The sequence below is a fragment of the Schistocerca serialis genome, chromosome 2 (assembly GCF_023864345.2).
Source record: "Schistocerca serialis cubense isolate TAMUIC-IGC-003099 chromosome 2, iqSchSeri2.2, whole genome shotgun sequence".
Classification (NCBI taxonomy): domain Eukaryota; kingdom Metazoa; phylum Arthropoda; class Insecta; order Orthoptera; family Acrididae; genus Schistocerca; species Schistocerca serialis.
In genome coordinates this window covers 501073165-501090520 of record NC_064639.1, presented here as the reverse complement: position 1 = coordinate 501090520, position 17356 = coordinate 501073165, and the positions used below count along the sequence as shown (strand labels likewise).

The 17356-nt window shown below is 36.4% G+C and overlaps 1 protein-coding gene across 1 annotated transcript in view; it reads right to left on the bottom strand.

Annotated features, from left to right (window-relative positions):
- LOC126457451 (nudC domain-containing protein 3-like) overlaps positions 1 to 17356 on the bottom strand; it is an 85526-nt gene that overhangs the window by 52501 nt on the left and 15669 nt on the right. Inside the window, exon 4 of the mRNA XM_050093734.1 lies at positions 8515 to 8800. Within this exon, the coding sequence (XP_049949691.1) occupies positions 8515 to 8800 (286 nt within the window). The remainder of the gene's footprint in view (positions 1 to 8514; positions 8801 to 17356) is intronic.

Here is a 17356-nt window from a genome sequence, read left to right as displayed (position 1 = left end):
CAGGATCTCTAATTGGAGATGACCAAATTTATAATATTATTACAGCCCACGCATTTGTAATAATTTTTTTTATAGTAATACCTATTATAATTGGTGGATTTGGTAATTGACTCATACCATTAATAATTGGTGCACCAGATATAGCGTTTCCACGAATAAATAATATAAGTTTTTGATTACTACCGCCTTCATTAACCCTTCTTCTTACATCTTCTATAGTAGATAACGGTGCTGGTACAGGATGAACAGTTTACCCTCCTCTTGCAGGAGCTATCGCACATGGAGGTGCATCTGTAGACCTAGCTATTTTTTCACTTCACTTAGCAGGTGTATCATCTATTCTTGGTGCAGTAAACTTCATTACAACAGCAATTAATATACGATCGGAAAGTATAACTCTAGATCAAACACCTTTATTTGTGTGATCTGTAGCTATTACAGCCCTTCTCCTCCTATCGCTTCCAGTATTAGCAGGAGCTATTACTATACTATTAACAGATCGAAATTTAAATACATCATTCTTTGACCCTGCAGGAGGGGGTGACCCAATTCTATATCAACACCTATTTTGATTCTTTGGACACCCAGAAGTTTACATTTTAATTCTACCAGGATTTGGAATTATCTCTCACATTGTATGTCAAGAAAGAGGAAAAATTGAATCATTTGGAACATTAGGTATAATTTATGCTATATTATCAATTGGACTAATAGGATTTATTGTATGAGCACATCACATATTTACAGTAGGAATAGATGTTGACACACGAGCATACTTTACATCAGCAACAATAATTATTGCTGTACCTACAGGAATTAAGGTATTCAGATGATTAGCTACACTATATGGAACTAAATTCAAATTCAATCCACCACTGTTATGAGCTTTAGGATTTATTTTTCTATTCACAATTGGTGGACTAACAGGATTAGTATTAGCAAATTCATCACTTGACATCGTATTACATGATACATATTATGTAGTAGCCCACTTCCATTATGTATTATCCATAGGAGCAGTATTTGCAATCATAGGAGGTGTTATTCAATGATACCCACTATTTACAGGATTAACTATAAATAATACATGATTAAAAATCCAATTTACAATTATATTTATTGGAGTAAACTAAACATTCTTCCCTCAACACTTCTTAGGGCTAGCAGGAATACCACGACGATATTCAGACTATCCAGATGCATATACATCATGAAATGTAGTGTCAAGAATTGGGTCTACAATTTCTATTGTAGGAATCATTATATTCATTGTAATTATACAGAGTGTTTCAAAAATGACCGGTATATTTGAAACGGCAATAAAAACTAAACGAGCAGCGATAGAAGTACACCGTTTGTTGCAATATGCTTGGGAAAACAGTACATTTTCAGGCAAACAAACTTTCGAAATTACAGTAGTTACAATTTTCAACAACAGATGGCGCTGCGGTCTGGGAAACTTTATAGTACGATATTTTCCACATATCCACCATGCGTAGCAATAATATGGCATAGTCTCTGAATGAAATTACCCGAAACCTTTGACAACGTGTCTGGCGGAATGGCTTCACATGCAGATGAGATGTACTGCTTCAGCTGTTCAATTGTTTCTGGATTCTGGCGGTACACCTGGTCTTTCAAGTGTCCCCACAGAAAGAAGTCACAGGGGTTCATGTCTGGCAAATAGGGAGGCCAATCCACGCCGCCTCCTGTATGTTTCGGATAGCCCAAAGCAATCACACGATCATCGAAATATTCATTCAGGAAATTAAAGACGTCGGCCGTGCGATGTGGCCGGGCACCATCTTGCATAAACCACGAGGTGTTCGCAGTGTCGTCTAAGGCAGTTTGTACCGCCACAAATTCACAAAGAATGTCCAGATAGCATGATGCAGTAATCGTTTCGGATCTGAAAAATGGGCCAATGATTCCTTTGGAAGAAATGGCGGCCCAGACCTGTACTTTTTGAGGATGCAGGGACGATGGGACTGCAACATGGGGCTTTTCGGTTCCCCATATGCGCCAGTTCTGTTTATTGACGAAGCTGTCCAGGTAAAAATAAGCTTCGTCAGTAAACCAAATGCTGCCCACATGCATATCGCCGTCATCAATCATGTGTACTATATTGTTAGCGAATGTCTCTCGTGCAGCAATGGTAGCGGCGCTGAGGGGTTGCCGCGTTTGAATTTTGTATGGATAGAGGTGTAAACTCTGGCGCATGAGACGATACGTGGAAGTTGGCGTCATTTGGACCGCAGCTGCAACACGGCGAACGGAAACCCGAGGCCGCTGTCGGATCACCTGCTGCACTAGCTGCGCGTTGCCCTCTGTGGTTGCCGTACGCGGTCGACCTACCTTTCCAGCACGTTCATCCGTCACGTTCCCAGTCCGTTGAAATTTTTCAAACAGATCCTTTATTGTATCGCTTTTCGGTCCTTTGGTTACATTAAACCTCCGTTGAAAACTTCATCTTGTTGCAACAACACTGTGTTCTAGGCGGTGGAATTCCAACACCAGAAAAATCCTCTGTTCTAAGGAATAAACCATGTTGTCTACAGCACACTTGCACGTTGTGAACAGCACACGCTTACAGCAGAAAGACGACGTACAGAATGGCGCACCCACAGACTGCGTTGTCTTCTATATCTTTCACATCACTTGCAGCGCCATCTGTTGTTGAAAATTGTAACTACCGTAATTTCGAAAGTTTGTCCGCCTGAAAATATACTGTTGTCCCAAGCATATTGCAATGAACGGTGTATTTCTACCGCTGCTCGTTTAGTTTTTATTGCCATTTCAAATATACCGGTCATTTTTGAAACACCCTGTATGAGAAAGAATGGTTACAAACCAAGCAATCATATTTAGAGCTAATATAAGAAGATCAACAGAATGACTACAAAATAACCTGCCTGCAGAACACAGTTACTCAGAACTACCATTAATTTCTAGATTCTAATATGGCAGATTAGTGCAGTAGATTTAAGCTCTACAAATAAAGGTTTGACCTTTTATTAGAAAAATTCATTAATGGCAACATGATCAAATTTATCCCTTCAAGATGGAGCTTCACCATTAATGGAGCAACTATCATTCTTCCATGATCATACTATGGTCGTATTATTATTAATTACAGTAATTGTAGGTTATGCCCTAAGTTATATATTATTAATTGCCTATACAAACCGAAACATACTTCACGGACATTTAATTGAAACAATCTGAACAGCATTACCAGCAATTACACTAATTTTTATTGCACTCCCATCATTACGACTACTATATTTACTTGATGATTCAGTAGATGCAATAATCACAATTAAAACAATTGGACAACAATGATACTGAAGATATGAATATTCAGACTTTATAGACGTAGAATTTGACACTTATATAACACCAGAACAAGACCTAGAAAACGTCGGATTTCGACTTCTAGATGTAGATAACCGAACAATTCTAACAATAAATACGGAAGTACGAGTATTAACAAGAGCATCAGACGGTCTACACTCATGAGCAGTACCTGCATTAGGGGTTAAAATTTACGCAACGCCAGGCCAACTAAACCAAGGAACATTTACAATAAACCGACCTGGACTGGTCTTTGGACAATGCTCAGAAATCTGTGGAGCAAACCACAGATTCATACCAATTGTAATTGAAAGAACAGTAAACTTATTTATCAAGTGATTATCTAAGATAATCTAAGGAGTTAGTTAAAATACATAACATTAGAGTGTCAATCTAAAATAACTAAATAATTAGTACACCTTGAAATACATCAGATGACTGAAAGTAAGTAATGGTCTCTTAAACCAAAAAATAGTAAATTAACGACTACTTCTGATGGGGAAATTTAATCCAAATCCCTCAAATATCCCCTCTCATATGATTCTCCCTATTCCTTATATTTTCGGCTACATTAATTTTATTCAATCAAATAAACTTTTTCTCATTTAAACCAAATCTTATTAAAAGAGCAGAAAAAAGAACAATTGATATAAAAAACTTGAATTGAAAATGATAAACTTATTTTCAACATTTGATCCATCAACTAATATCTTCAATTTATCATTAAATTGAACTAGAACATTCTTAGGATTATTATTAATCCCATCAATGTTTTGACTTACACCATCACGAATTAATATTATTTGAAATAAACTAAACTTAACCTTACACAATGAATTTAAAACATTACTAGGACCAAAATCATTTAATGGAACAATATTCATCTTTATTTCAATTTTTATTATAATACTATTTAATAATTTTATGGGATTATTCCCTTACATCTTTACTAGAACAAGACATTTAGCATTAACATTTGCAATCGCTCTACCTATATGATTAAGATTTATGTTATTTGGATGAATTAATCATACCAATCACATATTTACACACCTTGTTCTTCAAGGAACACCACCTGCATTAATATCATTTATAGTATTAATTGAAACAATTAGAAATGTCATTCGACCAGGTACACTAGCAGTACGACTAGCAGCAAATATAATTGCAGGACACTTACTATTAACATTACTAGGAAATACAGGACCATCTATAGCAATAGACTTAATTTCACTATTAATTATTGGACAAATACTTCTATTAATCCTAGAATCAGCAGTAGCAATAATTCAAGCTTATGTTTTCTCAATTTTAAGAACTTTATATTCTAGAGAAGTATACTAAACCTATGTTAACAACTCACTCAAACCACCCATTCCACTTAGTAGATTATAGACCTTGAACATTAACACGAGCAATTGGAGCAATAGTTCTAGTATCAGGATTAGCAAAATGATTTAACCTATTTAACATTAACTTATTTATAATCGGATTCGGATTTACCCTACTAACTATAATCCAATGATGACGAGATGTAGTACGAGAAGGGACATACCAAGGGCTACATACGGGATTTGTATCAATTGGATTACGATGAGGAATAATTTTACTTATTGTATCAGAAGTACTATTCTTTGTTTCATTTTTCTGAGCATTTTTTAGAAGAAGACTAGCACCTACTATTGAACTAGGAATACTATGACCCCCAATAGGAATCCAACCTTTTAATCCTATACAAATTCCATTACTTAATACAGCTATTCTTTTGGCATCAGGAGTAACAGTAACATGAGCACATCATAGTTTAATAGAATCTAATCCTACTCAAGCATTACAAGGACTATTCTTCACAGTATTACTAGGACTATACTTCACTATACTTCAGGCATATGAATATTGAGAAGCACCCTTCACCACTGCAGACGCAGTTTATGGATCAACATTCTTTGTTGCAACAGGATTCCATGGTCTACATGTAATTATCGGAACAATTTTCTTATCAACATGTCTACTTCGACATTCAATAAATCAATTTTCACCAAGACACCACTTTGGATTTGAAGCAGCAGCACGATACTGACACTTTGTAGACGTAGTATGATTATTCTTATACATCTCTATTTATTGATGAGGTAGATAATTGTTTTTCTAGTATAAATAGTACATTTGACTTCCAATCAAAAAGATTGATATAAATCAAGAAAAACAATCCTAATTCTATCTACAAGAATTTTTATTAGATTTATTATTCCAATAATTGTTATAATCCTTGCAACAACATTATCAAAACAATTAATTAATGACCGAGAAAAAAGATCACCATTTGAGTGTGGATTTGACCCAAAAAGATCAGCACGAATACCATTCTCACTTCGATTCTTCTTAATTGCAGTAATTTTCTTAATTTTTGATGTAGAAATCGCACTAATTCTTCCAATTGTAATTATTTTTAAAACTTCAGACATTATAATCTGAACAGTATCAACAATATTTTTTATTATAGTATTACTAGGTGAACTATACCATGAATGAAATCAAGGAGCCTTACAATGAGCAGAATAAAGGGTTGTAGTTAACTATAACATTTGGGTTGCATTCAAAAAGTATTGATATAATCAATCAACCTTAAATAGAATAAGAAGCGAAATATTGCAGTCAGTTTCGACCTGGAAGATTGGTAAATAAATACCCTTATTCTTATTAATTGAAGCCAAAAAGAGGCGTATTACTGTTAATAATATAATTGAACTATAAAGTTCCAATTAAGGAAATGTAAAGCCAATATGAAAGCTGCTAACTTTTTATATTAGCGGTTAAACTCCGTTAACATTTCTAAAATTTATATAGTTTAAATAAAACATTACATTTTCACTGTAAAAATAATATATGTATATTTATAAATACCTAAAAGTAAAAATACTTCCTTAACATCTTCAGTGTCACGCTCTAATTATAAGATATTTAAGTAAACGAAAAATAATATCACCAAAATAAATATTCAAAAAATAAAAGTTAAAAGATAAATCTTAAAATTAGAATCATATCAACCTTGTATATAACCAATTAAATAAATAAATAGTCCATATAAACCTTGACCACCAAATAATTCACCTCAACCATAATCAAATGATTTAGATGAATAATAACCCAATTTTAAAGGAATATATCTAATAAACTTAGTTGAAAGAAAGGGTACAAACCACATAGAACCAGCAAATCTGACAAAAGAAAGTATACTTAAAGAAAATAAATTTTGAGAAAAATCAAAATTAGAAATAAGATAACCCAAATAAGCACCTAAAACAACTACAGTAATAGTTAAAAACTTTAAATAATAAGGCAAGGCAATCACATGAGGAACAGGAAAAATTAATCAAGACAAAAGACTACCACCAAAAACAGCAACAAACAATAAACCAATTATACCAAACGAAATATAATAACCCTTATCATCAAAAGAAAATCTAGAATAAAAATTATTATCACCAGATATTGAATAATAAAAAAGACGAAAAGAATGAGAAGCAGTTAAACCAGTAGAAAAGAAATAAAGAAAAAAAATCAAACAATTAATTCATCTTAAACAAACCATTTCAAGAATTAAATCCTTTGAATAAAACCCTGCTAACACTAAAACACACACACACACACACACACACACACACACACACACACACACACACACACACACACACAAGCGCGCACGCGCGCACACGCACACATTCACACAATCACTCAGACACAACTCGTGCACACATGACCGCCGCCTCTGGCCACTGCATCAACAATCCCTGAGAATCATATCCATCCAAACCATATCTCACGCTGCCCTGCCTCTAGTCAGCAGCTGCTTGGCTAGCGGCAAGAAATGGTGCTCAGCACTGAGTGGTAGGAAGTGGAGAAGCAGTAGGATTATTGCCCCCTGCCCCCTGCCCCCCCCCCCCCCCCCCCCTGGTATTTCCACGACATGTTTGAAATTCCCTGATTTCCAGAACTTGAGACAACCCTGTCAACGTTGTCTAAATACCAGAGTAGCAAGCATTGGCTGTTTTCTCCAATACATTCTGGATTCATCACAATGCTTTGAAGCATCACAACACTGATAAATACTTTTTTAGTCACAGTTTGTGTCTTTCTACTAAGAAATATGTTGTGCTTGAGCACACTTGTTTGCCTCTGTGACAACAATATTTATAAAGTTTTCTTCGGCGAGTTGATCCAAACAACACATGGCATTGTATGTGCAGTTATTCACTACATGAACTGCACGGTTTCCTGTGAATAGAAATCTTGGAAGAACTGGCTGAGCATGATAAACTTATTTCTATTGTACCACTGATGAGTACTTGTCAAACAGTCATCTGACAAATATCAAATAAAAAATCAACCAAGTATTATTAGTCATCTGACAGACTGTCATCACCTCCAGTCTCAAATGAAGTAACGTCATATTCTTCTTCACTTTCTCAGCTGCTAAATTTTGTTTCAAACTCAAGATCATTATAAAAACACAGTTTCGGAAGTACTGCCTAAACAACAATACACGACCGAGACTGAAAGGAAATGTTTTGTGTCCAACCACTTAACAGTCTACGCTGAAACAGATAAAAGTGATGTTTCATACTCTGGATTTTAAATTTCTGTCAAGAAAGAGTAGCTCAGAACTTTGTATGTTAAGGAATTAATGACTCTCACTTCTTTTTTCTCTATTGTTATCAAATTCATTCCTACTGTAACTTTTTCAGCCAAAAAAATTTTCCGATATAGTGTGTAATATCTATATGCTGAATTCAAGTATAGTTCTTCAATAGCGTGATACATGTTTCTTTTATTTCAGGCAATAACAGACATCTATTATAGATACAAAATCATATTAAGAGCGAAACAGAAGTTAAATAAAATGACACAATTACTTAGTAAATTAAACAATGTTACGAAAAATTATGTTGATGGTTACATACTAACACAATAAAAAGTATTTTACCTTCCGACTCATCAGATTTTCACTCTTTCATAGAAGTATTCACTACCCGATGAAGTTAAAGACTTTCTCTGGTAGTGTGAGTACCAATGTTTCTTTGAATATCATTTTCGGTAACCACACATACCAGCATTACTACATTACATGCTTGTGCCTATGCACAATGTAGAAATGATTACCTGTACATCAAGGTCTGTGATGGTCTGTGACCACCGGTAGTTGTCCCTAACAGCACCATTGTAACAGTCAGAGCTGGAAACAGCAATTGCCTCCACTCCTGGGGCTCCTAAACATTTGTCATCAGAGCTGCCACTGCCAGAGCAACCTGTTTCATCGGTACTGCTACCAACATTGTCAACTAAACTTCCCATTTCATCCTGACTGCTGCATACTTCGTCAGAGCTGCTCCCAACGTTTGCAGTCATACTGACATCAGTCATTTCACTGTCAATGTCAACGGAACTGCTGCAGAGAGACAAAGATTGTTGATCAATGAAATATGTTCCAAATTTACAAAAACATAGTGTGTCGAACATCAATTAATCAAGAAGGAACATTGAGCATCATTCATTTGTTGTTTTTGAGATATATGAATTAGTTGGTACATGATAGCAAAATTACAAAGTAATTAGCAACGCCACAAAATTTGCTGTAAATTATTTATGGACAATGAAATATGTGAATTTTATGGCAAAATAAGACCAGTATTCCTTAGAGCTACGATTCAATGTGAAACACTTTGCCACCATAATTCATTGAGAGTTTTGAGGATAAAGTGTGTAAGTAGCCAAGAGAATGTGTGTTCCCAAATTGATAAGGTGTTCCCTCAATACAAGCAACTGCAGTATTACACTCCCTGTATTTTTTCTTTGTTGCTCCAATGTTTACAGACATTCACACAGCATCCATTATTTCTCAATCATCCTACCTGTTCATTGTGTATATGCAGACAAGAGAAAAAAAAGTCTGCTTTCTCCTGGGTGAAAATACACTATATCCCAGGTGAAAGTATATTCTTTCCATGTAAGTGACAATATACTTTACCTCAGAGTAAAACTTATCAATTCCTATAATGGTAAACCTTTTATACACCAACATAGAACTTCCCAGCACTCTATGAAATGAACTCTAGCAAAAAACAACAAAGCGTTTTGGACTGATCTCCAATGCGCAGCAAAATGTACACGGCATATTTTCATGTTTCGAACGTATACGTATGATTTCCACTGAATAAAGTACTGCAGCTTCAAAAGCAATGAAATATACATTGTGATGCACTTTTGTCACGTGATGTTGACAGCCAATGACAGCAGATATTCAGAACATAGGACATGTTATGTAGCCAATGGCAACACTGCTGTTAAGTAACATGAATACAAAGATACGAAAAGTTAATGGTTTAAATTAATATACATACAGTATAGCTATATTGTTAGGCAGGATGCTGAGAGCACAGCATACATTGCAGCTGCTGAATATTTGACAAACATGATTATATATTTCACTGCTCTGCACTGAACATTTCATGGGTTACCTGGATGAGTACATGTTCCCATTGAGCACTATGACTTTTCAATAGAAAAGCCAATTTCGTGTGATACTGCTCAAGAACTCACTTCACACTTTCTTTTTCAAGGATAATTATACATTTTGCTCTTGTGGTTGCATAATTTGTAATCTATGAAAGAGCTTTGTCTTTTTTAGCATCTATTACCCTTGAAGATATGTCAAACACAAATGTGCCAGTAAAATTTTAAATAATGGTGTAAATGGCTGGTCTTCTCAGCTTGAAATTTTTCTGAGTGGCCAGTCCTGAAACTGTTGAGTTTTCAATGATAGTTCAACACTTTGTGATTTAACAAATTCATGGCACATTCTCATATGTACGTAATTCGTCTCGCATGAAAGGAACACTACTCGATCCACCCTTCATGATATTTTGTCATGACCTGTTAGAAGCGTAAACAGTTGTGACCTCATACTCATCGAAACCACTTTGTTGTTACCAAGTATTGCATAGTCTTCATACTAAATACTTTGATAGATTTTGCTGTCAGCAGACACTAGTGTGTGCAACATGTTTTTTTGTTGTAAATGGTGCACTTTCTTTGCAACTAAAGTTATATTTTGGTGTTATTCTCTTGTTTATCTTTTATTGCTGCAGTATTATTCTCCAGTAGTGGACCAAGCAAGATGGTGCAGTGGTTAGCACACTGGAATCGCATTTGAGAGGACAACGGTTCAAACCCGCGTCCGGCCATCCTAATTTAGGTTTTCCATGATTTCCCTAAATCACTTCAGGCGAATACTAGGATGGTTCTTTTGAAAGGGCACAGTCGTCTTCCTTCCTCATCCTACCCTAATCTGATGGTACCAATGACCTTGCCGTTTGGTTCCCTTCCCAAATCAATCAACAGCCTGCAAAAGTGAGATAAAGTAAAATTCTTTATTAGAACACCACTTCTTAGCAGCCAAAATTATAGAAATTTAACTGGAAACTAAATCAATGAAAAATTTCCAAAATTCTAAAAACACTCAGATTTTTCCCAAATGAAAAAATTCCCTGGTTTTCCCCAGACTTCCTGGTTATCCTGGGGCATGTACACCCTCCTGTTGTCGTATCTTCATTTAATGTTCTGCTGCTCATCACACTCTTGCAGTATGATTTGCCTCAATGTTTAGAGCTTCGTTTTGACCCCTACTGATGTTCAAGTAATATTACAAATTTTTCTTCCTGTTTCTGAGAATGAGAAGTCACAAGAATTCAAGTCTATGAAATGACAGAACAAGGCATGAACCAAACTCTTAGTCTAACATCTCTGAAACTCACAGAATTGTCAAAAGGATAATACAGCAATAGAGCCTCAACACACTATGTTCTGAAGTTCACAGCCTTTGAAGATTTTTGAATGGTATGTTTAGTTAATGAGGATACAAGGGGGAGAGTGTAAGTACATATACTTGCAAAAGACATTCATTACAAAGATGTGAAATGAAGTTTAAGAAGTTTGTGGGTAAATAAGAAAAACTGAATGAAACAATGCAAAGGAATGGTCAAAGAAGACCAATCCATTAGGGATTTTAAAATCTACACATTCCTTGATGAAACACTGGAAAGCTTGTCTTTGAAAGGATACCGCACTCTCATTATTATCTCTGCCCTCTGCTTTACTGTGTGCAGAATGGCTAGAATATTCATAAGCACCCTACCCCAATTTCTTACTTTCCTGAGTGCAAAAAGGCAGTACATATCAATTACACTAAACTCCCACTAATACAGCCCTCAGTAGTCTGGCCTCTCTCAAACGAACCACCCATCGCACCCCCACACCCTCAGATTTAGTGGCAAGAGGGCTCAGTGGACAGTTTGTCAAAAACTCAATACAAATCAAGCATGAAAACAGAAAGGAGTACTGGTCTGTGAATAAAAGCGTAGAAACAGTGAACAGTCCAAGAACAAGAAATGCAATATACAGCAGCTGGGAAAAATCATTGGTGTCGTGGCTAAGTGGTTACAGGAATGGACTGCCAAGGGGGTGATTCATGTTCAAACTTCCCTTGTGTAATTTTTCTTTTCCTTCCACCCTTCACTTTATTCACATATGTGTCTGTGTCGTCGTGTAATGCCCATTTGCAATGGTGAGGTGTAAGACATGGGCCTCTAATGACAGTTGATTCTGTGCAACTCTCTATTACCAACTGAAAGCAATTGGCCTACAAATGGGAACCATCAACGTTTGATGACAAGGCAACAAGTCAACTGAATCCGTCACCGGAAAACATGTCTCCTGTGTCATACATGACATTAGCGAAAGCACGTGTGTTATAGATATGAATCTCTTATCAATGCACCTAATTCGTATGACTGGTAAGTGAGTGAGATATGCTTCCTTGGCCGATGTAGATGTTGATATGAATGAATGTGACCACTCCCAAAGAAATCATGGGAACATAATAGTTTAAAAACAAAGATGATGTGACTTACCAAACGAAAGCGCTGGCAGGTTGATAGACACACAAACAAACACAAACATACACACAAAATTCAAGCTTTCGCAACTAACTGTTGCTTCATCAGGAAAGAGGGAAGGAGAGGGAAAGACGAAAGGATGTGGGTTTTAAGGGAGAAGGTAAGGAGTCATTCCAGTCCCGGGAGCAGAAAGACTTACCTTAGGGGGAAAAAAAGGACAGGTATACACTCACGCGCACATACATACATATCCATCCGCACATACACAGACACAAGCAGACAAATGGACATAACAGTTTCACAATCACACAGTTCCTCTGTGCCCTGTCAAAATATTTGTTTTTAACATTTCTGAATTTGTGATCCTTTTTGGAAGTCTTGACTCTTGAATTCCTTTGTTGTAACATAGCTCACACCAGTTTATTTGTTGTTTTCATTTCTGAGAGGCAGATATCTAATATCTCGCTTGCTCTCACTATTCATCACATTTACTCGTGATGGTAACATTCTTACCACATGACTCATATTCTATAACCAATGTACAGTATGACAACTGCCAAGACTACAGAAAGAGAACAAACATTTCAGTGAATGGACAGACAGTTCATAATGTTTGGGGGGGGGGGGGGGGGGGGGGTTGGCTCAAGGAAGTTCTGAACACTTTTCGTCTGTTTGGCAGTCCAACAAACACCACACTGCTTTTTATTGCGCTTCTTGTTCTCGGACCGTTCACAGTTTCTATTTTGCCTTTTTTTCACACTTTCACACTTCAGTACAATCTCTTCCTGTTTTCATGCTTGATCTGTGTTCAGTTTTGACAGTCTATCCACTGGGTCATCTTACCACTAACTCTAAGACCGGGCACTGTGGGTAGTTTCCCTTGTCAGTAATCTGGCCCACAACTAGCCTCTAGCTGTTCAAGAGGAAATGATGCAAACAAAAATGAATTATCATGCACAACAATGTGTTAGTTAATTACAATGTTAAACAATGCTATACATATTTGAAATTGTAGCTCTCTCAAGAGCTCAGTATCATGCTGGAAATAAAATGGAAATGTCATGTGGCTAGGGCCTCCCGTTGGGTAGACCGTTCGTCTGGTGCAAGTCTTTCGAGTTGATACCACTTCGGGGACTTGCGTTTCAATGGGGATGAAGCGATGATAAGGACAACACAACACCCAGACCGTGAGCAGAGAAAATCTCCGACTCAGCTGGGCATCGAACCCGGGCCGTTAGGTATGACATTCCGTCGTGCTGACCCCTCAGCTACCAGGCGCGGACAAGTATCATGCTTCTAAAAGGAAACACGTTATGCTTAGGTTAGGTTAGGTTAAAGACCTCAAGAAAAAACCCAAAATTTTAGACAAGTTGAACTGAGGTTCTCAGCATTACCATTGCTGCTAACTTCCAGCTATTTACAACCTCAAAAACGAAGATGATGATTGACACTGCGGAGAGTGGAGAGGGAAAACTGAACATCGTGCAAAAAGGGAGAATGACGAACTAAATGTAACTGCTTATAGATAGATGGTTTATACCACAATGCTGTGAAGTAACTGCAGTCAGTGGCCCAAAAATAAAGAAAAAAACATTTGCAGTTAACAAACATCTTTGCAAAAATAACTTAATATGCAGCAGGCAAAGGTTGGTTACCAAACTGGAAAAAACGACAGTGCATTGGCTGACAGTCACTGGGGAAAATCACTCAGCTAATGGCAAAGATGTAGAAGAATTTGTGAAGTAGGTATGGGAAATAAAGAGAAAGAAGATCCAACTCATAATACTTCATACAATGGTGATGAAACACATCTCTTTAACAAGATGCTTCCTTCAAATATATTAGCTGCCACAAACAAACGGGAAAACAGCAGAAACAGTGCAGGACATTAATGGTGTGTTATTACGCAAACAGGAGTCAAATTACAATGCATGGTGATTGGGAAATGCCAATATCCCCATTGTTTTCAACACAGAAACAGAAACATACTACCAGAGCAATATTATGCTCAGAAGAAAGCATGGATCGACACAGAAACATTCTCTTAGTGGTTCCACAGAGCATTTGCACCAACCATGAGGGAAGACCTGAAGAAGAAAAAGCTTCCAATGAAAGCTACCCTTATAACTGAAAATGCTCCCAGTCGTCCTCCTCATGTTACTTCAACATTTGTTATACAAGTATCTTTCTTCCACCCAATGTGAAAACCTTTTCTCGGTCATTCCATGTCAAGTCATCCAGGCCATGACACCCATTATCTAGTGGTGAACTGAAATTTTGTGTACTGCTTTTGTGTCTAATATCATGAACTATTGCCAATTTTTATTGATTTATATACATTCTGTTGGAAGCAACTGCTAAACGTTTCATGCAATGTGTTACTTCAAAGCAAACTAAAAATTTGAAAACTGCTGCAATTTTTTCCCTGAATATCCTTTCGGACATGTAGTTTCTGAAAACATGTTAGAATTGCCCAATTAAATTTTTGTAAATTAATTATATTTAATTTTATTGTTAAATTAGGGAAAATATTTTGGACAGTTGCCTCCTCCGGAAAACACTGAAAAAATTAGAAAGTGATCTACAAATAACAAAGTTTCATCACACAAAAAATCAGGTTTGAGAAACAAATGGCACTGAGGAAAAAATTTATATATATACTGGAGAGAAATACAAAAAAATACAATTACTGCCCAAGAGACATTAACAATATAAGTACACATAACAATATTCAAATTAAACAAAATATTTTTTTTGTATGAGAACCACTTTTCTTCCACCGACTTTAAGGACTCTTTGCTCAGAGAATAAGTATGGCCTGTTGCTGTGGTTATCTCAACTTCACACAGACTATGAGAGAAAGAAACATCACAAACATCATTATCAGGCAAATAGAAGGACGGGGATGATCCATGGGGATGCACAAACCTTACTGTAACATCTCCTTCTTCACAATTCACCTTCTCAACAACTCCCAAATACCAAGAAGAGTCATATGCACATGCAACATAGCTGCTGGGGTGCACAGTGCATTCTGGCATTAGTGGCAGAAGTGCATCTGATGAGAAATCATGATGTTTGGTTTGTTGGGGGCTCAACCGCGCGGTTATCAGCGCCCGATGAGAAATCACGCACAATGCTAAAATCCGTATCACAACTCAGCCTTTTTGCTCCAATCTTGGTTGGTGATATTGTTGGTGACAATGTGATGCATAGATCATGTTCCAGGAATTGTTTTTGTACTTGTAAAGCACTGAGAAAGATAATGTCTGACTTGTACCATTTCATCTTTCGAAATATAGTGAACTGAAATGTCTTGCAGGTTCTCACGACAGAATTCAAATACCTGTGAAGCTGTAAGTATTTGATCCTTATAAACTCTTTGTGAACTTGTTTTTGTGACAAGTCTTAACAGTGTCACCAACACAGGGAGATTTGCCATGGCTGGTAACAAAAAAAGACCAGCTGCACTTTATGTTGAAATCGTGTTCATGGTAGCAGATGTTTCTGAAATTCTTACAATTTTTATATTGTGCAGCACAACCATCAGTGAAATAGTCAAGATACGCAAGATGAATTTCTGGAAATTCGCACTTACAAAAATTCAATACGGTCTTCCGAGTCTGGTACACCACAGCAACATCATGTTCTAGATCATCAGAAACAATAAAAATAGTTTTTGCATGCAACTGTTTGTTATTTTAGTAATATATATGGACAGTGTGAAGAACGCAGTTGCCATTGTTCCAACTGTATCTTGTACTTAACCTTGAACAGCAAAATTTAGATTTTCACTGAACTCCATTAAAATTAACAATGATCCTTCACATCAAGTCTTTCCTCCTTCATTTTCAGATCATCAGATTGTGATTGAGAAATAATAGAGTGTGGAGTAAGTTTTTCAATTTTCTTAATTAGAGTGTCATAAAATTCTGATAGAGAAGCGATTTGAACACTTAAAGTCATTCTATCAGTTGATACCCATTGACTGTACTGAACCACCTCATCAGGATCATAGTACTGAATTTCATTTTCTAAGTGGGTTTGAAGCAATGAAATGGTAGGGCATTTTTCACACGGATCAAGCATACAGGCTCGGTTATTTATACCGCATGTTACTATTTTAATTAGATCTTGGTATGTTTCTTTAATAGAAATGGAATTTAGAAGCAGTTTAATGTTTTGGTGGTAAATGCACACACATACAGTATGTGTTCCTGATGATCCTACAAGTATACACTGTTTTGGTCAAAGAGAAGCAAATTTTGAGACTCCCACTTTGTCTTCGGGATATTTATTTTTTATAGAGAGAATACAGTTCAGTTAAATTACTTAAAACAAGATGCTTTCGCTCACAGGTATTTTTGCTGGTCCTCACTTTGTCTTTTTTCCCAGACATTATTCTTGTGTTTTCGTCATCCAAATAAAAACACACTACTTTTTGCACTGTATCATGTGGCAATGTCTTTCCTCTTTTCTGCTGAGCCATCGATAAAATACCTTTCTCCATTAAAAGAGCTCTTATTTGTCATACCAAATATTCAGAAACCTGAAATTTCGACTGACTTTCTGTCGAGACCAAGTTGGCGACACAAGAGTAAGTAACTGAATTTTTTCATGATTATTTGCATATTCAATTTTCTGTCTGATTTTGTCCACGAGTTCATTATTATGATGTTTTGCCTTTTCTTCCAGTTCTGTTCAATCACTATCGGGGATACAGCTTGCATCAGCAGCCATCTCAACTTAATATGTATGTGAAATTTTAGTTTGCAGAGCCCAGCTGCTGATTCCAATTTTCGTTTGGCTGCTGCAAACTGACTATGCCTAGCAACTGAATACAGCTTTGCACGAGATATTCCTAAGTTAGTTAAGCTATTATTCAGCACAGATTTTTCAGGAGTCTGCACCTTCATATTACTCTCATTTATATAGACTGGTGACGAGTCGTCACTTGCTTTTTTTTCATTAGTAAGTTTGATACAGGTCGAGCACATTTTCTCCCCAGGAATAACACTAAAGCCTTTAATTGAAGATCTCTGCCTTTTCTA